This window comes from Tenrec ecaudatus, chromosome 1, assembly GCF_050624435.1.
Source record: "Tenrec ecaudatus isolate mTenEca1 chromosome 1, mTenEca1.hap1, whole genome shotgun sequence".
NCBI classification, from domain to species: domain Eukaryota; kingdom Metazoa; phylum Chordata; class Mammalia; order Afrosoricida; family Tenrecidae; genus Tenrec; species Tenrec ecaudatus.
In genome coordinates, this window is record NC_134530.1 from 133751472 (window position 1) to 133779104 (window position 27633).

General features: G+C 39.4%; 1 protein-coding gene across 1 annotated transcript in view; it reads right to left on the bottom strand.

The window, feature by feature from the left end:
- Positions 1–27633, bottom strand: part of SASS6 (SAS-6 centriolar assembly protein) — a 43633-nt gene that overhangs the window by 15196 nt on the left and 804 nt on the right. The window contains exons 2-10 of the mRNA XM_075558780.1: positions 18617–18677; positions 14434–14513; positions 13948–14052; positions 11257–11428; positions 10101–10166; positions 9218–9337; positions 2747–2938; positions 198–392; positions 5–94 (exon numbers count right to left, since the gene is read on the bottom strand). Coding sequence (XP_075414895.1) covers positions 5–94; positions 198–392; positions 2747–2938; positions 9218–9337; positions 10101–10166; positions 11257–11428; positions 13948–14052; positions 14434–14513; positions 18617–18677 — 1081 coding nt within the window. The remainder of the gene's footprint in view (positions 1–4; positions 95–197; positions 393–2746; positions 2939–9217; positions 9338–10100; positions 10167–11256; positions 11429–13947; positions 14053–14433; positions 14514–18616; positions 18678–27633) is intronic.

Consider the following 27633-nt stretch of genomic DNA (forward strand, 5'->3'; position numbering starts at 1 on the left):
AAACCTTCAGGAGTTCTGTTGATAATGATTTTATTGTCGCTTCCAGTTTGTCTAGTTGTACCTGACTTTTCTCTCCAGTTTCTTCTAGAGCCACCTGATAATTTAAAAAATCATGAATAATTAGGGTATTATGTTTATTTATATAGAGCTACTGGTAACTGTGATCATTTATTTGTTTAAAAGTTTTTAAAGTAGACCTTTTGTTCCTGAATGGTATCAAATGCTTCTTTTGTTCTGGAAACAAGCTGGTCCTTATCCTTGATCTCCTGTTCTAACACAGCCACCTTTGTTTGTAGCTGATTAATATGCTTTTCTTTTTCATGACATTCAGCATCTAGTGTAGAATTTTCTCTTCGCAAAGAAAGAACTTCTTGCTTAGCCCGCTGAAGCTCCTAGAGGTAGAAAACAAATTGAAATTATGGATTAGGCCCAGGGGAAAATGGCTGTTTGATCATTTATCATTTAGATGTTAAAAATATTCTATACCAAGGGTAAGTACAACCATCTTGATAATTAAATGACAATTTTAATAACTTTTTAGAACAAGAATTTTCTGTAGTCTTGAAATGCAAGGTCTTAAAAAATCTTTTATGTAAACAAATGCTCATCAGTGTTGAAATTTGTTGCTTACATAGTAAGCAAATGGTACAATCTCGCACTGCATATTCCGCCAGGTATGTGACTGTGAATTTAAAAAGAGTCTTTCAAGCTGTAGAAAGGTGTTGTGTTAGGCGAGACAGATGCCAGCCTCACTTGGAAGTATAATGATAGAGGTGGTGAAAAAAAGTGAAATTGTTTACTACAGACTCGTAAGTAAGCCTGTGCTTACTATGCTTACTGGGTAACTGACAGTGCTAATTAAAATGTTTCAAAATATAAGCAAGCCACAAGGAGAGTTATAAGCCCTATCATTTAAGTGGTTCTCAGTCTAATGTGCATATAGAAATCACCTGTGATGCTTCAAAAAGTACCAATGCAAAAAAAACCAAAGAACCAACCAATGCCTGGTACCATCTCCCAGGAGATTCAATTAATGTAGAGCATGGCCTGGGTCTGGGGACCTTATCTCCCCAACTGATTTGGAGAGGTAACCATGATCTACAATTAGCCAATTAATATCTCTCTCTCCTGTTTACACAAAATTTCCCCCCAAATAAGCCTATACAACGCAGTATTCTAACTTTACCTTTTCATATAATATGCAAAGAGGGTTTGTATATCGAAATTTTAGATAATGGGATATTTTAAGGAACTTTTTGAAGCCCCTGCAGGGGCAGTTATTTTTTTAGTGGGGTTCTTCTGCCTAAAGTGTCTTAACTCACAACAAATAACCTTAAAGTGCATGGGTCTGGGGAAATGGAAGGGAAGACAAAGATAGGATTCACCAATAATGGTTGACAGGATTCCCTGGAATGGCATCCTGCAGTGTATTAACATTAGCCCTTCTGAGAAGCAAGGGAAGGAATGTCATTTACCGGCAAGAGCCAGGAATGGGGCACGTCCTCTAGCCCTAACATTCCTGCATGGTGAACCTCCTGGATCCAGAAGAAGCTATACCAGGCGTCCTCAAACAGCGGCTCGCCGAGGACATTTATCCGGCCTGCCAAATGTTTTTGTCCCGTTTGCTTCTTTATTTCAAAATAAGATATGTGCAGTGTGCACAGGAATTTGTTCATAGTTTTTTTTAAACTACATTTCTGCCCTCCAAATGGTCTGAGGGAGAGTGAACTGGACCCGTTTAAAAAGTCTGAGAACCCTTGAGCTATACCATCTGAGTGGCAGCATTAGAACCAGGAGTCAGCAGAGCACGGGGCATAGTGATGGAATTTCCAACTCAAGTAGCGAGTAAAGATGAGTGCTTTTGTGCAGGGGGTTGTCTTGTGGATTGGGGTGCCTCTGGGCACTCAAGTGGGGAAGCTGGACTAGCTGACCCATAGAAATGGAGCCTTTGGGCTGAGACTTACAGGAGTGGGGTGCCGCTAGGCACTTAATTCCAGGGGCTGGATTTGCTTACCCCAAGCTTAAGCTGAATGCCTTCAGGCTCAAACTTTTCAGAGTGGTATGCTCACTGGGCATTTGTTAACAGATCTGACAGAACTTTGTTAACATGTCCAGATAAACAACTCAGCCCTGAGAATTTCTCACTAGCATCATAATTTACATACCTTAACAAATTTTGTCTATGAGTTCTTTATAACTATTACAATTGATATTAGAACCTAGAGATCAAGTAGGGAATATTAATGTAGAATTCACAACCCCTCCATATTATAAATAATTTTCTTTGACAATAACTATGTTATCTTTCTAGGTTCTTAAACAAATTTTTGCAAAGTGTTAGCTATTAATATTACTATAGCTATTACAGAACAAGAAACTTCATATGGTTGTTTAACATGCTGAATAGCCTAAGGGGTAAAAGCTAGCTCCATCAACACTGAGTACCATATAAGCTACAGATACCAGGTGGACATTAAAAGTACACTGAAAATATGAGGCTGTGCCAATCAGTTGCTTGTCAAGAATCTAAAAAATCCAATTATTTCAGTTTTATTCTTAAGTAGCCTCTGTTTTTAGATTTCAAATTCCAGATTTCTTTGCATTTTCTAAATAGATTATCCTAGCACGCAAGAAATTTTTGGATGCATTGAAAGCAGGAAAAGATCATTCACACAAGTGATAAACATTGGTCAAATTAAAACCTTAAGATTTGAAATGGGGGGGGGGGAGGGAATAAGTTCAATACCTCTTCAACACCGGAAAGTTTTGCTTTGAGTTCTCGGACAGTGGAGTCTCCTTTATATTTCCTTTCAGTTAGGTCTTTATTAGCTGTTTCTAACTCAGACAATCTGTTCTGCAGCTGGGTGATGTTTCGTTGGTGAAGGATTTCTAAATCTTGTTTCTGTTGTTCATGCTGTTGTTGATATTGAACCTGTGCCTATTCAAAGAAGGAGAAAACCAGAAATACATCTTAGGAAAGATTTGAAGAAAAACCATCTTAATTCTATTGCATCATTAAGTTTCCTTTTATCAAGTTTTCGGTGAATTTCATGAAGAATAAACTAATGTTAAAACAAGCAAACTTAATATGTTGATCTCTTTTTCTCCTAAACTGATATGTTTAGAAAAGTTGCCTTAAAGTTAATGAAATGGGTAGAGGGCTGGAAGATGGCAACTAATTAACACATACCAGAGGGGCTCTGCAGAAATCAGTGCAGCAGAGTTGCTACGAGGGAACTTCCACACTGCTGGGTCACAGGAGGAGCATCATAAAGATAAAGATAAGTAGGCACAGATCCACCAAGTTTTGAGGGGTTGGGGGCTTTTGGCTAACCAGCGGAGGGAGGCTAGAGTTTGACCTTAGCCCCACCACTGTCTCAGCAAGAGCCGGGATCATTTGGAGCCGGTCAACACAGCCACAGCTTGCCATGGCCTGGGACCAGGGATTAAATCCCTCCAGCCCCATGGACAGGGACTGGGGCTCTAAAATATTGTTATTTGGTTTCCCGCACTTCTCGCTATACCCCACGGTCTCAGTGGGTGTAGTTTTCTTTTTTCTCTTCCCGTTTCTCTTAACCGCCACTGCCGAGCACCAGACCACTCCCCTAAGCCTAGGACAGTTACACCTGCCCTCCACCTAGCTGGGAGCGCTCCACCCTCTAAAGCAGGGGTCCTCAAACTTTTTAAACAGGGCTCCAGTTCACTGTCCCTCAGAAAAATTGGAGGGCCGGACCATAGTTAAAAAAAGAACTATGAACAAATTCCTATGAACACTGTATATATCTTATTTTGAAGTAAAAATCAAAATGGCAAAAACACCCAGAAGCTTGGATAAATATCCTCAGCAGGCTGCATATGGCCCGCAGGTCATAGTTTGAGGATAGCCTGCTCTGAAGCATAACCTTAGGCTTGGGAAAGTCCACCCACCCCCTCCACCAGGGGATATCCCATCCAACTTCCCAGGAATTTCTGACTTTCTACCCCCGGCAGTGCTTAAAATTTGGCTAGGGAAATCATGTTCACCTTCTTCAAGGGAAATCATGCCTGCCTGGCTGTGGGAGCGCCAATCTGTCCTGTGATACCATGTGACTGAGGGAACTTCCTCCTGTTGCAGTGCCTCACACGACCTAAGGCAGCTTGACAAACACTGACCAACATTCCACGCTGCAACGGGAACCTCTGCCCAACTCCGCAGCAATTTAGCTGACCAGGGCATTTCCAATGACCATACGAGGTGCTCTTTACAAAAGCGGGTAACCCACCAGCCTTCCATGCAGCGGGCACCCCCACATGGCCTCTGCAGCGCCTCAAGCTCCCATGGGCCACACCATCATGGCTTTTTGTGAGATTACCCAGTACAACACCATCCTCGCAGGTCCACAACAGCTCTACAAGCGTTCCATGAGAGGACCATCCAACATGCCCTACAAATAACAGAATATTGATTGACTAGGGAAAGAGTGAAGCCACAAGAAGATAAAGTGGTAGAGGAATTCCATATTGAAATTAGCTGCAAGGAGTTTGAAGAAGCATTCCTATGAGTCTCCCAGAGAGAGCCAGTGCTCTTTGAGTCCCTAGAAAATGGTACCTGGCTCCTCTAAAAAAAGGCAACAAAAACAGCAATGAGCCACAACAACCTCAATGAAAAAAACAGGAGAAACAAAAGACAATGGCAGAAGATGTCCAGAACCTAACAATGTGCATAGAAGAATGAGACATTGACTTGTCACAGAAATAATTTTTCAGAATGCTTCTTGGAGTGATACAGGATATGAGGAAATCAATACAGAAAAAGGATGAAATGATAGAGAAGATAAAGTCCACAGGCCTTAAGAGTTGTATGAGCCCCTAATAAAATGTTAAAAATAAATAAAATTTTTCAAATTAATTAATTAATTAAATAGGGTAATACCCAACTTTGCCACTGTAACTGTTGTATAAAGCACAAACACATAAGAATTTTTTTTTTTTTTAGTCCACAGGCCTAAGGGAAATACAAGAGATTAGGGGCAAGATAAGAAAAACAAGGAACAGACACATGGACTTCACCCATCGACTGGAGGAAGCAGAGAACCACACCAGTGAGCTAGAGGACAGTCAAGCAGACTTTAACAAACGCAAACAAAAATCTAATAAGATCATCAGAGAAGCTGAAGAAAACCTAAGAGCTGTCTGATGATACTAAGAGGAACAACATCAGAATAATTGGATTACTGGAGGAAGACACAACAAAAAATTCTTGGAGGAAAACTTCGACTTAATGAATGAAAACCAGACAACCATTCAGGAGGCTGAAAGAACACCAGCTAGATGGAATCGCAAAAATAAGTCACCAAGGCACATAACAGTTAAACTCTGCAACGTTGAGGAAAAGGAGAAAATCATGAGAGCAGCGAGGGAAAAACAAGCAATCACTTATTAAGTTTCCAAAATAAGGCTCTGCTCAGACCTGTCAGCGGACACTATGAAGAAGAGGAGAGAGTAGAGCAACATATTCCAAAAATTGAAGGGAAATAACGTAAACACAGCACTACTCTACACAGCCAAATTATTGGTCAAGATAGATGGAGAAGTAAGAGTCTTCTCAGACAAGGAAAAACTCAAAGAATACGTTAGAAGAAACCCAGCCCTACAAAAGATCCTTGCCGACCCAGTATGGGCAGAACAGCACTCACCAAGCATAAATAAGAGACCGCCACATAGAACAACCCCAACCAAAGGGCAAACAAAAAGAAAACAGCCCCCAAGAGAGCACTGATTTAAAGGTGGGTAAAAGTCAAGAATGAACCACACATACATGAACAACACAATGATAAGAAAGGGTGGCAGGAAAACACTCAACACAAAAGGTGTAAGATGACATCACAGAGTCCGCAGATGGAGATAATAACCTTATCAATGGCCTGAACTCAGGCATTAAAAGACAGACTAGCAGACTGCCTTAGAAAACAACCCACCAATCTGCTGCCTACCAGAAACATCTCGCCTATAGACAAAAATTAGGCTGAGAATCAAAGGCTGGAGAAAGGCATACCAATCAAACAGCAATTCAAAAAAAAGACAAAGAACCACTAAGCATTTAAACATATATTCCCTGAACGAGAGGCCCGCTGAATACGTCAACCAAACGCTCCAAAAGATGAAAAAATAAATCGCAGCTTCAACAATTATATGGGTAACCAATACACCACTCTCTGAGAAAGACAGATCACAGGGACAGAAACTCAATGAGGCTGGAGATCTAAACTCTACAATTAAACAATTTGACCTGTTATTTACAAAGCTTTTCATACAAATACAAATAAATTCATTCTTTTCAAGCCCATATGGCACATATTTGAAGATAGACCACATGCTGGGGCATAAGGGGAATCTGCTTAAATTTAAGCACATTGCTATCATACAGAACTCACTCTCAGATCACTGTGCCATAAGGGTGGAAATCAACAAAAGACAAAGAAAACAAGAGCGAACAATTGGAGGATGAATAACACTCTATTGCAAAATGAGTGCGTACTGGCCCAGATCAGAGATGAAATTAGGAAATTGCTAAAAACCAACGAAAATGCGAACACCATGTACCAAAACTTAGGGGGCACAGCAAAGGAAGACTCACAGCAAAACATGCACATATGAAAAAGAGAGACTTTGACTGATATGCTGACACAAAATTTACAGCAAATAGAGCAGGCTCAACAGGACAATTGTACTAAAAGCAAAAGAAATATAAAAATCAGGGCTGAGAGTCAGGAGAGGGAAGATAAGAAAACTATGGAAAAATTAATGTTGTCAAATGTCGGTTCTTTCTAAGGATAAACAGAATCGACAGACCACTGGCACACCTAACCAAAGAAAGGAGGGAACAAATTTCCATGGCAAGGATGAGGGATGAAAGTGGGAACATTACAAAAGACCCTAATTAAATAAAAAGGATAATTACACAGTACTACAAAGGACTGTACTCCAATAAATTCAACAACTTGGAAAAGATGGACAAATTCTTGGAAAAACAATCCCTCCCTAGACTATCCTCAATGGACATCAAGAATCTCAACAGACTCATAATAATAAAAGAAATAGACAAAGTTATCAAGGGATTAGCAACACAGAAGCATTTCAGTTTAAGATCTATGGGCCAGCAAACCTAGCTTCCCCAGAGGCACAACACTTTTGCAGGGTGTTAATAAGCCTTCCTCCAATACTGATGCCAAATTCTTCAAATAATCTAGCTTTTATGATTATCTACTCAGCATACGGACTGACATAATATAGTGAGTAGATACAATTCTGACATACACTTTTCCTGGGTTTTAAAAAAAATCATTTTATTTGGGGCTCATACAACTCTTATCACAATCCATACATACATCGATTGTGTCAAGCAAATCTGTACCTTTGTTGCCATCATCATTATCAAAACATTTTCTTTCTACATGCGCCTTTGGTATCAGCCCATTTTCCCCACTCTGCCCCACCCTCCCTCTTTCACAAACCCTCGATAATTTATGAATTATTATTATTTTGTCATGTCTCATACTGTCTGATGTCTCCCTTTACCCACCCCACTTTTCTGTTGTCCGTCCCCTAGGGAGGGGTTTATATGTAGATCCTTGTGATGGGTTCTCCCTTTCTATCCCTCCCTTCCGCTTCCGCTCCTAGTATCACTACTCTCATTATTGGTCCTGAGGAGCTTAACTGTCCTGGTTCCCTGTGTTTCCAGTTCTTATCTGTACCAGTGTACATCCCCTAGTCTAGCTGGATTTATAAGGTAGAATTGCAATCATGATAGTATGAGGGAGGAAGCATTAAAGAAGTAGAGGAAAGTTTTATGTTTCATCGGTGCTATACTGCACCCTGACTGGCTCATCTCCCCGAGACCCTTCTGTAAGGGGATGTCCACTTGCCTACAGATGGGCTTTGGGTCTCTACTCCACAGACACCCCCCCCATTCACAATGATATGATTTTTGGTTCTTTGATGACTGACACCTGATCCTATTGACACCTCGTGATTACACAGGCTGGTGTGCTTCTTCCACTTGGGCTTTGTAGCTTCTCAGCTAGATGGTCACTTTATCAACCGTTCCTGATTTTAAATCATGCAACATTCCCTTTTTCTGTTCTCACAACTACTTCTTGATCAATAAACTCTAGTTCCTGAGGAGCACAGTGAGATGTTTCAAGGCTATTCATAGTTGCTATGATCTGCACAAACACCTTGGCATAGTCAATAAAACAAAAGTAAACAGCTTTCCGGTATTTTCTATCACCCAAGATCCAGCAATATCAGCAATGACATCCCTTGTTCATGTCTTCTCCTGAACCCAGCCTTAATCTCTGGCTGCTCCCCATCAATGTACTGCTGCAACCATTGTTGGATGATCTGCAGCAAAATTTTACTTGCATGTGGTATGATGCAGGTTTTTTACAACTTCTTTCTAATAAGCCCTCATAATCATCCGGCTTCTTTTCTATCAAGTTACCCTTCGAAATTCCAAAAAGCAGTCTCTATAATCTGAGCCAAGCTCTGTCTAAAATTTAACTGGCCCAGTAGATGCCCTCAGAAGCCAAAGCTTTGACTAAATCTTGTTCTCTGGGTGATATTGGTAAACCCAAACTTGTGCCTGGGTATAATTTGCTCCATAAAATTGTCTTCATTAGTTTTGAGGCTGCTGAAAAGACTGATGGAAAGATGGGCTCTTTGAGCTAGCTGACCTTCTTAAACACTTTTGGTACCCATGGAGCCACAAGAGCTTACTGAGGCCAAGATGTTCGCTAATAATTGAAAGTGCCCAGCCATGTGAGATCTTTCGTAGCTACCACATCAATAGTAGCCCTACAGTTTTTCTTCCACCAGTTTCTGGACTTCAGCCAGTTTCTTCATTCATCAAGCCTGACAGTCTTTCCCCTCTTCTCTCATCTCTGAAGTGTGCCAGATCTTCCTTAAAAGGATTCAGAAAGCTGTCCACTTGAGTTAACAGTTTCATATTAACTCTGACCTCAACATCATTATTTTTCTACAACAAAAAGTATCCTTTACTGAAAGGCATCCTAACAAGACTAACACCAGTAAACACTCAGAGAACTTCTCTGTAGCCAGCCACATACACAAGTTTAAACCATATTTTGTTTGGAATAAATCTGTATAAACAAATTTAAATAATTAAAATGATAAAAAGCAATAAGAATATTATTCTAGTCTCCTTTGATGTTCATACCTGCAAGGCTTTTTCCTTTTCATTTGTCAATTCCTGCGAATGCTTATTTGTCAATGCTGCTGTGTGTGATGCCCATTCATTACGTAGCTTATCCAGTTCCTGGATTTTTTCTGATAAAGTCTACAATAGAGTTCAATACAAATCATTAAGATAATCAATTGAATGTGCTATACTTTGATTAAAGTGTGGCAATATTCACAAGGATATTAAAGAAAAGGCAAATCACAGCTTTACATAACATATTCAGAGTTTATTACTTTCAGTTGTCTTGTTTTAAATTAAGTCTGAGGAAATCAAGGATGCAATGAAAGCAATTTTAGAACTAAAATGGTCCTCAGATTAACCTTTCATGCATTCAATCTGCCAATTCCCATCTTTGGCAATAAGAAAAGCAACACATAGACTCCAAAAGAGGGGACATGCTATAAAGGGATCATTTCTGTCTAAAGACAAGCCGCTATTCAGATACTTGGCTCCTTGATTTCAAGAACTAAGGATTGTTGCTACGCCTGGAAGAATGGTAAGCTTAGCGGGGCTTAGTAGGGGAATTCTAAATCTAAAAATGGAAAAGAAAATTAAAAAAAGAAAAGGGAAATTAACATGTGACATCATTTTCATTAGATTACTTTAACAAAGGTTTTCAGATAGGAAAATAAGTTGTAATTTAAAGATAATAGAAATTATTTGGATAGAATAAAATATATGAGCGAATGTATCACATTAAAATAATTATCTTGTAGGGAAAAAGTAGCAAAAGGAGAGGGAATTCAGTGACAGCAGGATTTGAAAAAAGTATCACACAAAAGCTTGGATATGAGTTAAGAAGCAAAAATCAGAGCCAATGTCTGGATGATCTACAAAACATAAACAAACCTTGAATTACCTTTTGTGTTAAGTTGAGTTGCCTAGTGACATCATCTAGTGATTGTGTCAATGATAATTTCTCTTCCTATTTATAAAAATTAAAAAATTACTTTAGAATTTAATACAATCAACTGGAGCCACGTTACATAAAGCATAGTGTCAGCATCACTAGAGAGCATCTTCGAAGTACAGAATCTCAGGTCCAGCAAATGTTTTTTGTTTGGCTTTTTCCCCCCAGCAGATGTTTTCATCAAATTTGCAATTTAATAAGATTTCCCCCAATTATTTGGATAACCCATTATTGTTAGAGACTAACTGATTTATAGTATTTGAATAAGAAGACTTTGTAAAAAACTCTTAAAAGGTATTTCTATATTGTTTCATTCTGCCAGATGCCTTATATTGTTAAATAGCTCTTTATATTTTTTAGCATTGTAACTGATTACATATGTATATGAATATATATGCATGTCATATATACACATAAACAGTTATGTGCCTACCTATATATACACAGACTCCCATACACAAACTTAAGTATACACCTAAAACCAAAACCAGACTCCCTGCCCTCGAGTCAATGCTATTCCCACTCATAGTGGCCCAACAGGACAGGGTAGAACTGCCCCTGTGAGTTTCTGAAACTGTACCTTTTTTTTAAATTAATAAATCACTTTATTGGGGGCTCTTACAGCTCTTTTAACAATCCACATATCAATTGTATCAAACACATTTGTACATGTTGCCATCATCATTTTCACGGTATTTTTTCTTCTTGAGTCTTTGGTAATAGCTTCTCATTTTTCCCCTCCCCATCATCCCACCCTCATGGGCCCCTGACAAATTATTACGACTGCGCACTTTGTATTTTTGAAGACACATTCATATATTCTATCACTTAAGATAGGGCTAGATAGGGTAACTATTTCTATACATATCTGCCAGCTGATGAAATCATGACCCTATCTGCTCATGGTAACAGAAAACTAGCAAAAATCATGGTCTAACTTTATTGTTGTCGTTTGACTAAAGAAATATACCAAGTATATTATGTTATAAAAATTGATTTTAAATATCTCTTGAGAAAATAAAAATGAATGGAAATATGGCTCTTCAAATGATCTATGAAAGGCCTTCTATAATTATTTTAAAGTAACTTAAAATATAAATCTTACCTTGCTACATTTCAAACAGACTGCTAGAAATTTCTTTATTTCCACATCATTTCCAGGTAAAAGTTTTAGTGAAAGGTGAGTAAGATGCTTAAAGGGATTAGTCTCCACCACATTTAAAAATGCAGGTGAACTATCCAAAATGGCTGCTGGGGAAACTAACTGTAGCAAAAACCTTTGAGAAAGAAAGTGTCACATTATAACATATATATATATATATAAGAAAGGGAAACACTTCCATTAAATTCAGAACACATCTACTTTGAAGGATCAGGCAGGGAAGCGTACTGGAACCATAGGAGCATGTATCAAATTCTGAAAGAGGAAACACTAGGCAAAACAAACAAACCAGGGATTGACTGAAATGCACAAATAAGTGTCCAGGGGTTAACAGTGAAAGACAGAGGGAAAGAGAAAGCAAAAATTAAAAATAAACAAGATTCCCTGAATACCACAGAAATAGAAAGTTAATGCCTTATCCTGAAAACTGCCCATTTAAAAGAATTAAACATCTATCCTCTCGTGGGTTCTGTGAGGCAAGTGTTGGGCCACTAACGAAAATGGTGGCCATTCAAACCATCCACAACTCCTCAAGAGAAAGATAAGGCTAGCATCTCCTGGGAAGACTGCGGCTTCAGAAACACTATCGAGGGTTCATAATGCGTGGGAACCAGCGAGTTTGTTTTTAAGAGAAAACCCAAAATCACTGCCACTGAGTTGATCTGACACTCAAGAGATGGTAGAGGGCAGGGAAACTTGCTCCTATAGGTTTCAAAAACCATAAATCTTTACAGGAGTAGAGGAGTCACTGGTGGTTTTAAACTGCTGACTTTGCAGTTAGCAGCGTAGCAAATACATCACTATGCCACCAGGGCTCCTTTAGAGGTTTTAGTAGTATAGATTTTCAGAGTAAACAGAATTACAAGGGGGTGGGCGGGGGAGAGAAGACATCAAAATGTTCACTGAAAAATAATGAAATTTTTTTCATTAACTTTTTGAAGCCCTTCGTACACCTAATAAATATAAAAATGATTAAATTAGAAAGGCAGCATTCTACAGATCCTAATCAGGTAACTGATTAAACCAATAATCAATCTATTGTTCAGACTAACAGATAAAAAGGTTGTCAACTTCACAATGAAAAGATCAGACACTAGTACTAAATGATTATAAATACACACAAACACTATCGTATTCTTTCCTGTTCCACATTCACTATAAAAGCATATACTTGACATTGTTAAATATTGCAGATAATTTTTTAATTAAAAGATCATTTTATTGGGGGCTCTTACAGCTCTTATAATAATCCTTCCATCAATTGAGTCAAAGATATAGCAATCGGTTCCCCCTTCCTCCGCACCTCTTGCTACCATCTCCATACTCTGCTGATATCGCTACTGCCATTCATGTTCCTGAGGGGTTTATCTGACATGGATTCCGTTTGCCGTGAGCTCTATGTCATCTGTACCTGTGCACAGGCTCCATTCTAGACCGCAGTGAAAGGCAGGACCGAGGTCATGAGTGTGAGGAAGCCTCAAGGAACCAGAGGAATATTGTGTTTCTTCGGTGCTATATTGCGCCCTGGTTGACTCATCCCTTACTTGTGAGGGGACGTCCCATTGTCTACACAGGGGTTTTTGGTCTCTGCTCTGAATCCCCTCATCTCAACAATATAGCTTTTTGTTTGTTTTGGGTTCTCTGATGCGTACTACCCAATCCCACTGACACCTCATGATTAAACAGGCTGTTGTGCGTCTTCCATGTGGGCCTGCTGCTTCTCTGCTAGATGGCCAGTTATTTAACTTCATGCCTTTAAGACCCCAGATGCTTGCTGTGTCTTTTGACAGCCAGGCTCCATCAGCTTTCTTCACTTCTGCTTATGCACTCATTTTATATTCAAGAATCGTGTCAGGTTTTTAAAACAAAGTTTTCTTGCATTAGGGAAGGTTTGAGCAGAGGCGCAAAGTTCATCCACTACCTCAGTGTATTGCCATATAAATATATGTACATAAGCCAATACCTCTAATTCTATGAATTAATGTATTTACATATGTACACACCTATGCTTATACCTCTATCCATAGCTTTGCTATGTCAGGTAATTTTAATGGTTTTGTGAAGACCTAAAAATTAAGGGTATATAATTTCTGATTTTGAAGACTTTCTGGATCAATAATGAAAGTAACTGCATGCCACAAGTTTAGTAATACAAACCCATCAGCCACTTTAAAGGGAAAAGATGTGGCAGTCTGCTTCCATAAAGATTACAGCCTTTGAAACCCAATAAGCCAGTTCTCCATTGACCTCTAAGGTCACTGTGAGTTGGAATTGACTTGACGGCAATGGATTAGCAAGTTACTTCAGATATTAATCATACTTCCTTAAAATTTGATCCCTAAATGCATCCTAAACCCAGATAAGAAAAACAGATAGGGTGTTTAAATAAACACTGGCTGTGGCTTTTTCTTGCCCAGCTTGCCTTACTCACTTTATCTTAGTCTTGGCCCTGTCATTTAAAAGATTTCAATGATTTATTCATCATACATTAAGTAGATTTCTAAAAATACTAAGATTATTATATTTTTAAATAGACTTTTTATAATAAATGAAAAATCATTTCCCACCAGTTTGAGTTTTTTCCCCAAATGGAGTCTTGTCTTGAAGGAATGTAGTGCTTTCAATTAGACTTACCGTGGAATTTCTTTGCCATGTTCTTGAGTGCACTGCTGAAGGAGATCTATGAATTTTTGTGGGAAAGCTAAGAAGTCTACCAGAAGACCTTGCTGGAATTTTAAACTAAATGGAAGACAAGAAAATGAAATATCTTTTAAAGAAAAAATGAATTAATTATATGTAACAAAGTGAATTTTTTTTAACTTACAAATACCCATCTTAATCAAGAATTAAAGCTGGGAACTTTAATTTTGCATAATTTATTCAATGGTAGGAAAAAGGATATTTTACCTAAAATTTTTTAGCTGTTTTAAACCGAACTCAGATAAACTATAATAAAAATGCTTTGAAAATATGACAATTATACTATAAATACTATAGCATTTTTGAAATATCTAGATTATCCTAATCAGCTTGTTTCAACGATAATAGTAAAACTTAGAAATTAAGAAAGCAATGTATTCCCAGATTAAGTATGATATGAGAGAAAAAAATATTAGTTACCTCTGAAAATCTTCCTCAGATATAACAAGGTTGTACAGAAAAAATGGATCAGTATCATCAGTCAGACGAATAACTAAATCCTAAAAAAAAAAAATTATTGGTTTTTAATGTTTTCAGTAAATCCAGCATTTAGAGTAATTTCTTCCTTCTTGAAAGAGAAGTTACTCAGTAATACCAATGGATCAGAGTTATATTTCAAATGGCTTTGTTTTCCGTTGTTTCTGATCTTATTTGGTGTAGACAGTCTACTCTTTGAGAGCCACACGGGGGTAGTAAAAGTGAATTAAATGCTAACAGTCCAAGCGCCAGAGTCTCATACAGTCAGAGGCAAGCCCTGCTACACTGTGACACCCAAGCAAAAAAATACCCTTTACCACGGACTGTACCACATGTAATTGCATGCACAGCTTTCTTCAAGTTCACTGGTCTGTATTTCAAGAGTGCCAAATACAAGAGCAGAGCTGACAATCATGCACTCTGAAAAAGGAGGCAGCCTTTGTCTCTCAGGCAGGAAACGAGTATCAGGTTACCAGGTCTTCCTCCTAAGAGCCAATTCTCCTACTCCAGGTGGCCACTGCTATAGAAGCCCATCTGTTTTTTATTTCAATAAAGTGGGTACCGTCCATACACATCACTTCCCAAGTAGCTAAATTATAGTGTAGCAGAGCAGCACAGCAGCTGAAGCTGACAGGCAAGCACACAGAAATTACACACTGCAGAAAACATCAGTGTAAGGAAAACAAGAGAGTCACAAAACGAAGGATTAGGAAAGAACTACGCTTTCAGGTTAAGAAAACGTTCTCATTGGAAATTAAAATTTACTCCTGGTTACTGAAGAATCGATAGAGAAACAAGAAAACTCGGGGGGGGGGGGGGGGGCTTTGTGGAAAACAGCAGAAATGTAAATATAAATATAATCCCAATCCTAGAAAATTAGCACTCTGGGAATCTACTGATTCAGGATGCATTCCGTGAATCCACCCTAAGGTGTTATTTAAAAAACTGAAGCTACTATTGAGACCTAGTGAATTCAACTAAGCCCTTAAAGCATGTTTAGGAAGGAGCACTGTTGCTGCAGTGATTACATGTTCAGCAATTCAAACCCACCAGTGGCTATGCAAGAAAAAGACGAAGCAGTTAACTTTGGTGCAGATTTAGAACCCTAACAAGTCTGTACGACAGTTGTACTCTGTTTTATAAGGTTGCTGAGTCAGATTACACTCAATGGCAATGGGTTTGAGGTTTGTAACCAAGGGGAAAGAGCAGGGGAAGCATTTAAAAGTGAGAATGGGATTATGAAAGAGGGTGCTGAGAAAAGAATCAGAACCAGAGAAAAGTAATGAGCCTTTGTGTGTTTTTGAATCATCTAACATGGTGGTGCTTCAAAAAGTGCATAGAAAATAGAAAGATAATGGAATTTTTTATGAACTTTGTTAGGCACCCCTATATTAACCTATTACTTATACATTAGTTCTTCTCACATATGTAATCTTTATTTTAATTTAAAACCCACTGCCCATTGAGTGGATCCTGGACTCATAGTGACACTATAGGGCAGAGTAGGGTTTCTTTCTTTCTTTTAAAATCATTTTATTGGGTGCTCCTACTACTCTTATCACAATCAACTGAATCAGGCATGTTTGTACATATGTTGCCGTCATTCTTTTCTAGACATTCACTTTCTATTGAGCCCTTGCTATCAGCTCTTTTTTTCCTCTCCACCTTCTCTCCCCACCACCCCGACCCTCAATCCTCAAGGTTTCTGAGACTGGAAATCTTTACTGGAGTAGACAGCCTGTTTTCTCAGGTAAAACATGTGATAAGTTTGAACTGCAGACCAATGCTTAGCCCAAAACACCGCCTGGGCTCCTTTAACATCACACCAGGTAGGCTCCTAGTCTTTTGTATATAACTATTTCATTTCCCTATGAACTCCTAACGGAGCCTTTGTTGGTGCTATGGTTAAAGTGCTCCGTTGTTAATTGATAGGTTGGCAGCTCGAACCTCCCATCAACTCCACTGGAGAAAAATGTGGCAGTGTGCTTGTGTGGTGAAGTTAAATATTCACTAATGACTCTTCTAGCCAAGTCTTTGTGTCTCCCACCAAAGGATTGGGAGGTGTGGGAAACAAGGATTTCTCCCAAGTTGCCCCCCGCCCAAATAGATGCCAAACTTGGCTGCTTGCAAATGACTATACACTTGGAGGTCATCAGAAGTAGATCAGGGGTTATTCTCCCTAAGGGTTATCAGCCATGTAGAGCAAGCAGTCACCGCTGTTTATCCCACAAGTAGGACCTACTCCCTTCTGACACGGATAGTAGTTGACTATTTCCTTATAGTAGACCCCAGAGATGTCAATTAGGCTGCCATCATGAATCTAGGATCTGCTCTTCTTGTCACATGTATACCTCTAGTTCCTCCCCTTCCTATCATGTGTACATTCATAGCTCATCCCCTTCCTGTTACACCTCTATGCCCATTGTACATCCCCTTCCTAAAATATGTATACCTATTGTACTGCCCCTTCCTGTGACGTGTGGTTACCTGCAATCACGCCTCCCAAAGTAGATATAATGCTTGGTTAGCAATAAATGAGGCCCCTCCAGTCTCCTGCCAGGTCCCTGCCCAACCTAGCATGGGCCATCCAGGAGGTCAGCACGCTACCATGAAATGTGTCTGACTCCATTATTCCAATCTCCTATCTCTCATGCTCTCGATGACTTTAATATATCTCAACCGTACAATTATGCTTACTGAACTTGTGATTAGTGGTGGGGGGCTGGGACCCCCAATTCAAACTACAGGGAGGGACCATGTAAACATGGCATATGAAATACTAATAGAGGGGACTGGTCACTTTTGCCATTCACTGGTCAGACGAAGAGAGGAGAATCCTATAACCAACAAAAATGAATAGGCATGACTAGGCATCAGAGTACACTTGTGATCCCTGTCTGCAGTGGTGGAGGTAGAAGAGGAACCAAATGCTGCAGCATCAAATACATTTGACAGAGCAGAGTAGCCACACAGATAGTGAAGCACAGTGCAGGCTTTCCGGCTCACAGAACATGGAAGATGCCAAGGAATCATATGGCTGAGAGGTCAAGGACCAGAGAAAAATATTTTGTCTACATGGCTGAGAAAAGATCTGTATACTTAACATTTTTGTAATCTGTTAGGTTCTCTAATAAACCTCATAATGATGAATGCTATCTGTGAGTTCGCTGTGGCCATTGCAATAAATTACAAAACCCCGTAGAGGGGAAGTGCTGTGCGTGGGAAGATGGGTGTCAGACAGGGTAACACAGAACTGTGGGTGGAGACAGGTCTGATCTTTGCCTTGTAGCAATTGGCCTGGGGCGGATGTGGAGTCGGATTCTCCTGCTTAGTGTCGCCATTTCCTCAACTTCCTAAAGATTTTAGCTCTCCTCTACCTACAGGATGAATTGGAAAATACTCGATGACAGTTGGTTTGGTACTAATCCTAAATCCTGAAGGAAAGTAGTGACAATAGTTTCAGTAGCAAGATTCAAATGTTTCTACTATGGGTAGATGAAAAGTCAGAAAAAAAAGGACAAATATAATAGTTTGAAGCTCAGAATGTTTGGGAGTTTACAGAACGTGCTGAATTTCTTAGCCCTTTATTCTATATCACCAATTCTGTTAATGACTCAGACTTTTGAAGATTGCATGGGACTGATGCCCAAATGCTCCATTTACAAATTAAACCACCAAATTTTGTCCTAATAGAATCTACCCCATTTGCAGTTGTTATAAAATGTCCACAAATCATAAAGCAATATACCCCCCCAAAAAACAAACCTCATATCATTAACCCTTTCGGGATCCATGACACATATAGTGCCCGCCTATATTTTCCACCTCTGTGATTTAGTGGGAAGCATTCTTCTCAGTTTGGTTGAATGCTGCCTTCTAGTGGGAGGTTGGTATAACTCTCTGAAGAAATGGGCTTTATCCCACAAGTCTCGGCAAGAGTCCCTTACATCAAAATCCATATAACCTCCAAAACTTTCTCCCCCCTTCATTCAAAATAGCTTCCATTACGACAAACATAAGGTTTAAACAACAAAATTCCAAGCAGGAAAAATCCAGTTTTCAAAGGATTAAGGAATAAAATTATCCATAATGTAGAAAAATTATACTTCAAAAAATATATACCAACCTTTCTGTGAATTGGATTAGACACTGATTGTAGTTCAATGCTCACTCTAACACTTACTCTCCTGTGTAAAAAGATATGTCCAATTATCAGAAAAATCCACATGAAATGAGTTATCACTGACATTTGTTTTAGCGAATTTCTAGTCTTAAGCTATAAAATATTCCACTGGTATTCCCTAGTTGATGAACAGGTATTTGGGAAAGCCTCTGGATTTAAAGTCTAAATTCTTGTTCTTCTATGAGGATTACCTTATACACTCATGTACAAACCGAGTTTTTCAGCATGTTTTTAATGCCATTTTTGTGGTAAAATTAGGTGCCCCGGCTGATATTCGGGTCGGTTTATACTCAAGTATATACGGTAAATGAGATAAACACTAGAATTCCTAGTGCTAACCTGTCATATAACCCAGTGCCTTGATTCTATTAAGACAAACCATCAACTTAATCATAACATTTTAAATTTAAAAAGTGTTTCAAATGATCAGATTGATGTATGATATATTCCCATTTAAAAACATAAAATTAAATGTCAGATTTGCTTAGAAAGTTTAAGAATCAAAGATAACACATTCCTTTTTCAGAGACAAACTAAATCTACATAATGACTGTCAACAAGTTTATTATCATTTATTACCACAATTTTAAGTCCCGAGAGGAGGGATCATAGCTTTTTAGCGATTTCAGCATTGGATAGAGGCAAATAAATAAAGATGCTTTGTAACTATTAATAAAACTGGCAAGAGATGGAAAGGGGCAAGTTTGTGAGGAAAAAAACTCTGTGCACCAGGGGACCTTCACACTATTATGTTAGAAATAAATAACAATGATTTTTCTTTGATATAGAGGGAAAGTAAATTAGTAAAACAATTTGTTCAATTTTAAGTTATTCTTTCAAGATTTTCCAGTGTCTACTCAAAAAAACAAAACGAAACTAAAACACCCCACAATTCACTACCATGAATTCATAATTCATTGTGACCCTATAGGAATGAATGAGTGGAACTGCCCCTAAGGATTACTGAGACTGAATTTTTACAGCAGCAGAACACCCTCCTCTAGTTTTCCTGCAGAGCAGTTAGTGGTTTCAAACAGTTGAACTTGCAGTTAGCAACCCAAGGCATATAGATGCCTTCAAGGCTACTACAGGCCTTAAAAATATAGACATGACAATTGAGGACTGGCAGCAATACAAGGGGTACCCCCTAAAGAGAAAATGGACTTTTTTAATGCTTTTTAAAATTTTATTGTTTTAATCAGTTCATTGGGGGCTCATACAACTCATCACAATCCATACATGCATCCACTGTGTCAAGCACATTTGTACTTTTGTTACCATCATCATTTTCGAAACTTTTTTTAGTTGAGCCCTTGGTATCAGCTCATTTTTTCCCTCCCTCCCCAACATGAACCCTTGATAATTTATAAATTATTATTATTCCATGACTTATACTGACTGATGTCTCCCTTCCTGATTTTGTGGAAATTTTTTCCACAAAATTTCCCCTTTCCATCTCTAGCCAGTTTTATTAATAGTTACAAGCAGCTTTATAAATAATTTATAAATTATTATTATTTTATGTCTTACACTGACTGATGTCTCCCATCACCCACACTTCTGTTGTACACCCCCCCTGGGTGGGGGTTATATGTAGATCATTGTGATCCATTCCCTTTTTCTCCCCACCTTCCCCTTAACCACCTGGTATAGCTACTCTCAATATGGGCCCCAAGGGGTTTATAAGTTCTGAATTTCCCTGTGTTTCCAGCTCTTACCTGTACCCATGTACATGCTCTGGTCCAGCCAGATTTGTAATGACAGTGTGTGGTAGTCATGATAGTGAGTTGGGGAAGGAGGATTGGAGAGGAAGCATTAAGGAACTAGAGGAAAGTAGCACGTTTCAATGGTGCTCTACTGCACCCTGACTGACTGGCTCATCCCTTACTTGTGATCCTTCTGTAAAGGAATGTCCAATTGTCTACAGATGGGCTTTGGGTCTCCACTCCCCACTCTCCCTCATTCACAGTGATATTTTTTGTTCTGGGTGTTTGATGCCCGATACCTGATCTCACCGATACCTCATGAGCATACAGGCTGGTGCGCTTCTTCCATGTGGACTTGGTTACTTCTCCGCTATACAGCCACTTGTTTATCTTCAATCCTTTAAGACTCCAGATGCTTTATCTTTTGATAGTCGGGCACCATCAGCTTTCTTCACATTTGCTTATGCACCCATGTTTTCTTCAATGATCAGGTCGGGAAGGTGAACATCACAGAATGCCAAGTTACTAGAACAAAGTATTCTTGCATTGAGGGAGTACTTGAGTTGAGGCCCAATGTCCATCTGCTACCTTAATACTAAATCTATAAATATATGTACACAGATCTATTCCCTATCATTATATATATTTACACATGTACATGCCTGTATTTAGACCTCTGTAAATGCCATTTGTCTCCTACTTCTTTCCTCTATTTCCTTTTACTTTCCTCGTCCCACTATCATATTCGACTGTCATTTGGGTTTCAGTAATTCCTCTCAGTTACATTGCCCTATGACCAGCTCGCCATCGATTTTAGATCACCTCTTGTTCCCTTGTTCCTGGATTTGTTAACATCCACTTCCTTTCCCTCGTCTCCCCTTCTTCCTCCAGAACCACCAGTCCCATTGTTTTTCCCACCAGATTGTTTCTTCTGCCTATGTTATCTAGATAGACATGCAGAGACAATAAGCACACACACCCCAAAAAAAGAGCAAAAGAAAACAAACCACACCAAAAAAAACTGACAACAACAAAAAAAGAAAAGCTTACAAATAGTTTAAGGTTTGTTTGTTGACCATTAGGAGTGTTTTCTGGTTGAGTCTGATGGGGTGCCATGCCCTGGCCCCCTAAGTCTACTTTTGGTATTCCCTAGGGACTTCATTGCTTTGTTCCCATTGCTGCTCTGTTGCATACCCTTAGTGTTTCAATTCCCACACTGTGCCTCATGGTGGGTCCAGCCCTATGGTCCTCTCTGTGCATTGGCTGCTCTAAGCAGGAATATCGTCTTCGGGGCTTGGTGGGAAAAATGGAATATTTTTCCAAGCTCTATATTTAAATTTTTTTCACACCAACAGCCTTACACTATTTATTGTTAAACTTGATTAAGAAGCAAAAAACCAAGGAATAAATCAGATTATTTGCCAATAGAAGTTCAATTCATCAGACGGGGACAAAATTCTTAATTCATGATTTGAGCCTGGGAAAATGAGGCCATGCATGCCATCCTTCAGGGGATCCCTTACAGACCCAGCTTGGTTCTTCTCCAATGTCTTCTCTTGGAGTTGTACCTGATTTTATTACAGGTTTTCATTCGAATCCATTGGGGAATGGGCCTATTCTGCTTCTGTTTCTTGGCCAGGAATCTCTTGATCCTGAAAGCCTTATGAGACGACATGGTGAAGTCGGAGCACCACCACACTCGGGATGGCAGAGAAATGGAGAGAGGGAGAAGAGGCTATTTAAATATTTTTTACTAAACAGTCTTATCACCTTTAAAGTACTCTCCTTTGCATTTAATACACTTGTCAAATCTGTGATTCCATTACTGGAAACACTTTTTAAGCTTATCTCTTTGGAAGGCTGACAGCACCTTCCTCGTTTTTTTTCTTCGCCTCATCTACATAGCAAATCACTGCCCTCTTCATTTGCAATAACAAAAAGAAGTCACATGGAGTAAGGTCAGGTGAGTAAGGTGCATAGGGCAAGAGAGGCATGCTGTTTTTCCCCTAAAACTGGCTCACTGAGATGGCTGTGTGAGCGGGTGCATTGTCATGGTTGCAAAACCAGTTCCCACATCTGCCATAAATCACACACTGTTACACAATCTTTTCAGAACCTCTAAATAGAAAGCTTGATTAACAGTGTAACCTGGTGGAATGAACTCCAAATGCACTATCCCACCTCACAACAAAAAAACAAATAAGCAGCATCTTGATCTTTGATTTTGCTTGATGAGTTTTTGAGGTGAGATGACTATGGCGTTTTTCGATTGATGTTTGCTTTCGAGATACTAAGAATAGCACTAAGTCTCCTCACCGTGGGGGAAAAAAATTGGGTCACTTCACAGCTGTTCTTTCAAAACACAGCATGTTTCCAGTTCACGCTCTTTTTCTTGGTCAGTCAGAACCCACGGCACAAATTTCGTAGTGACCCTTGTCTTTCTTAAATCTTCCATTAAAATTCACTGAACTGAGCTCAAGACAATCCAGATAACTGCCCTATCTCTTCAACAGTCCTTCATTGATCTTCAAGCCAAAGTGCATGAATTTTGTCAACATTTTCATCCATTCAGGAAGTTGACTGATGTCCAGAACAGTTTGCCATCAATCGACATTTCACCTTTTTTGAAACAAGAAAACCACTCATACACTTGATTTTTTTTCCCATAGTGCTGTCCTTGTAAGTTGTGTTCAACATCACACCTAGTAGCTATGACCTTAAACTCTCAAAGCAAACAAATAAAAGCTACTTTAAGTAAGATACCATGCTGGGTGCACAAAGGAGACAAACAGAAATAAGCATGATCCCTGTCCTCAAATTGAGATCACACTAAATGATATTTCTTCTAGATTTGTTTCAGATTGCATCTTAGGTCTTCATAAGGAGAGGGAAGAGTTACTAATACTACTATGTATCTGCCAGGTATTTTACGCATATCATCAGTAAATAGTCTCAAGTAAATATACCTATTTTACCAAGAAGAACCTAAGGCACGCAGAACTACAGACTTGTTCAGGGTCACACTGTGGAGTCCAAATTGGAAGTCAGGTCTTTGACCTGCACCAGTGTTTTCAAAAGTCAGGGAGGGGCGTTGGAATGATGGTGGTGGTGGTGTGTACGTGCTCAAAAGTAGATACCTTTATTTTATCCTGGGTTGTGGGCTCTACAGTACAGAAGTTTTAAATGGTGGGGGGTGTGGCAGCTGGATATTTTTCCTGTTTTCTGAAAAGTGGGGTAGATCAAATTGGGAACCCATGACCTAAACCAAGTTATCTAATAAATGAATAAGGGCCCTTACGGTCAACTTAAGCAACTTTAAAAGGCCCTTGGAGTGCAGGTATTTAAGAAAGACCATAAAGATGAGCAAAAGAGCACTTGAGACCCAAGGAACAAGAGTAGCAGTATGGTACATTCAGGGGATAACAAGTAATCTTGTGTGAGTAACATATTGTGCCAAGGAGCTAGGGCACAAAACTGAGAAGGCAGATTGGTATCAAACCATGAGTTTCAATATTTTGTATAACCTCTCTACATAAGAGCTCCCTGATCATTACTGCTGCCCACTACTGAATGTCCTTTGTCATTTGTGACTTTGCCTTTATTTATTTCCAATGCATTAGCATTACGTTAGTAATAGTGACTGTTTAGTAGTTGCTGAGTAAACTCTAGGCTTTGTTTAAGCACTTTACATGTATTTCCTCATTTCATGTTAATAATAATCCCATGAGGTACGCACTGATATCAATTTAAAAATGAGTACAGAGATTCAATTTGTATAAGATCTAACAGCCAATATTGCCGAGACCACTTCCACCCGTGGGCCTTTGACAAAGTCAGCGCATGGCAGAGGAGCATTCAAAGAAGGCTCCACCAAAGGTCTCTTCTGTGAACCCTTTGAAATTATTGCCTGATATCATTATTGATAATTGTAGCTGCTCTCTGGTTGCTGATAATTGTGATCACTTCCCCTTTTAGGAAACAACTGATGTCAACTGAGGAATATTCCCCAGAAGTTGAGGTTACTCTCCTTCCTATGGCTTTGAAAGATCCATGTCCTGACTGCGTGCAAAGTGTATTGTATAATAAAACTAGAAACTGGAGGCCAGAAACCCCCCTTAAGGGATTTATGTTAGATCTTGAGCAGGCTGAGCTATTGCAACCGAAACCCACGGAAATCCCAGAGGCTCGTTTGTGCGAGACCCTAAAAAAGTTTATCATCCTCTTCCCATGGTTTTTCCCTTTCCTTACATTGGTTACTGCATAGGGGGTAGAATACGGCACCCCCCTCCAGGAAATAACCCAAAGAGAAACAGAGTTCCTGGCCCTGATTTACCTTATACGGGGGCTTGTAATAAGAATGGCATAAGAATAGCTAACAAAGAAGGTGTACAAGTTCCTTTTAGTAGTTCAAGTTTTATGGAACGGTTAGCAAGAGGCGTGCCTCCGTGGTGTTTGAAGTCCACTGAAGCAAAGCTACCTATTGTGAGGCAACTCATACCTTGGTACAGAAAGACTTTGGAAGTTTAATTTATGTGAACTTAGTGGAAAAAAAGAACAAGAAATGAAAACCCTAAAGGAACAGCCCAAGTAGGAACAGAAAGAACAGCCAAAGCTTTCCAAGTAAATTTTGTGATAATGAAATGCATCCATGCTTATTGATTTCGTAGTTAGAACAATGCGCCCTAGTTGGATGAAATGTGCTCAGTTATTGTTAGGTTTATGTCTATCATCCTTGTAGTTGAGAAAGTTTTAGTTTCATGATGTACTTATTTTTATTTTTTTTTATTTTAACAATTTATTGGGGCTGATACAATTCTTTTCACAGTTCATACATATACATACATCAATTGTATAATGCACATCTGTACAGTCTTTGCCCTAATATGATGTACTTATTTTTAACCAAGAATCATGATGTGATTTATGTAACTTGTTACGGTCTTATGGCCTAAGAATTTCCTAATGTATGATCTCAGGCCATAAGCTTTAAGAAAAAGAATATTTAAGTTGAAGCTTTGCATGAATAAAATTGGAATAGTCACCCGCACTCTTTGAGTCGTGTGTTTTTTTGTCTCCCACTCGCCCACGCCGTGACCCACCTTGAGGGATCCCCGGATCTTGCTGCAGCTGGACTGCGACACAATAGCAGAATTTGGATTTAAACCCAGGGAATCTAGGTCTAATACCTAAACTCCTAACCTGTGCTACATCCAGCGGGAGGCTGGAATCCCTCTTAGTAAAAATCCAAGAAGGTGCCCTCGTGGTAGATGGGTTACAAGTTGTGTTGCTAACCAAACATTCAGCAGTTGGAAATCCACCAGCAGAAAGATGAGGCGTGCTGCTTCCTTAAAGATTTGCAGTCTTGGGAATCGCCCAGAGGGTCAGTTCTACACTCCCCTTTAAGGCTGCTATGAGTTGGAGTCAACTCAATAGCATTGGTTGTTGTTGTTTTTTTAATTGTATGTTGTAATTAAAGTGTAAGCTCCCTGAAAACCAGAATAACTTATTTTTGTTGGAGGAAGAAAGGTTTATAAGCTCAGCACCTAGGACAGTAACTCCCACATAGTAGGCATCACAAATGTCTCTTGAATAAAACAGCCTGAAGCTTTTTTCTTGTTGGGCAGGGTCTGCAGCTTTTTCTGTAAACACCCACACACGCTCAAACAGTTTGCCATCAAATCAAATTACAACCTCACAGGACTTTCCCATTGGGTTTCCGAATTTTTACAGAAACAGACTGCCACATTGTGGCTAATGGGCTTTAACTTCTGACTTTTCCATTCCCAGCCCACACTTAACCACTGCAACACCATGCTTCCACTGTAAAGGGCCAGGCAGTAAATATTCAGCTTTGCAGACCTTATGGTGTGAGCCACATTTACAAAAAAAAAGAAAAGCCTAAAAAAAAACATAAACCAGACTCTCAAATCAAAGAGGGCAGTTTGCCAACACCAATGGTTTCTAACCAGGAGGAATGAAAAGGTTGAAATAGTTTTAGGAAGATGTGATGACAATGGAGAACAGTTCCAACAATGGAATGAGAAGTCTTACTCCACCCCTTTCTTCTCTCTTTCCATTATCATTCAAGAACAATCCCATCCAACAGTGAAAGCCTTAAGTATAAGCCGGGTATGCAAGCATCCGCCCGTGTACAATTTTCAGATTTCTAGAACTCACATTTAAAAAAAAAGTTTAAGGTAGCATTTTAATAGCAGGTTCCCTGATGGAATAGTACATTGCTGTTAGGCCCAGATGGAAACCAACAGCCCTTCCACTGGGCAAAGATGGGGTTTTCTGCTGCTGTACAATATTAGTCTCAGAAACCACTGAGGCAAGTCTACCTTGTCCTATGGGGTCACTGTGAGTTGGAACTGACTCGGTGGCAATGAGTTAAAAAAAAATTAAAGATCTATTTAACCCAATATATTCTAAGTGCTATCATTAACAAAAATAACCAATAACATTCCATTTCCCCCCCAAAGTAAACCTCCAACATTCAGTGGGCAAAATTTGAATTAGTCACATTTCACGTGTAAAGTAACTTCCTGTGGCCAGCGGCTACAATACTGGACAGCGCAGACAACTGTACATCAACAGCCTACTTATCGTCATGTGCAGCTGGTTTGGTGCCAGCTCCTTGCCTGGCGTGCCATCTGGCCTGGAGCGGACTCTGAGACACATTAACAGCAGCTCAACACATCAATGTTTTCATTTGTAAGGGCTGTATTTCCACACCATTTCGTTTTCACGGGCTTTCTCACACCTGTTCCTCCTAACAATCATGTGGGTTAGCTGTGCTATTATCTCTTTTACAAAGGAGAAACTTAAATTGAGACAGCTATTAAGTGGTAGAAGTGAGGCAAAATATGTAAAGCCCTCGCTTCTAGTCAAATCTACTTTAGACCCCCTCGTTCCAGCGTTCCAATTTTGAATTTACCTGGGAGACTGGTCTGTCTCGCCCGCCCCATAAAGACAAAGGCTTTGTCCCTGACCATCTCCGGTAAGGTTTTTGCCAGTAGGCAGTAATTTTTATTTACAACGGAAATTCCTGCTGCTTTTGTCTTTAGTCCATTCGACCCTAATTTGCTTAAAAACAACAAACAAAAACGAATGCCTGGAAGTTCCAAAGTACAGTACATGATATACATTTTTCCTTCTTGCGAAATTTACTTCCAATATAATCCAAAGAAGCGCGATAAAAAGGCTGAGCACCGAGGCTCGAGTTGCCGTGCTGCTTCTGTCGCGAACGCGGTG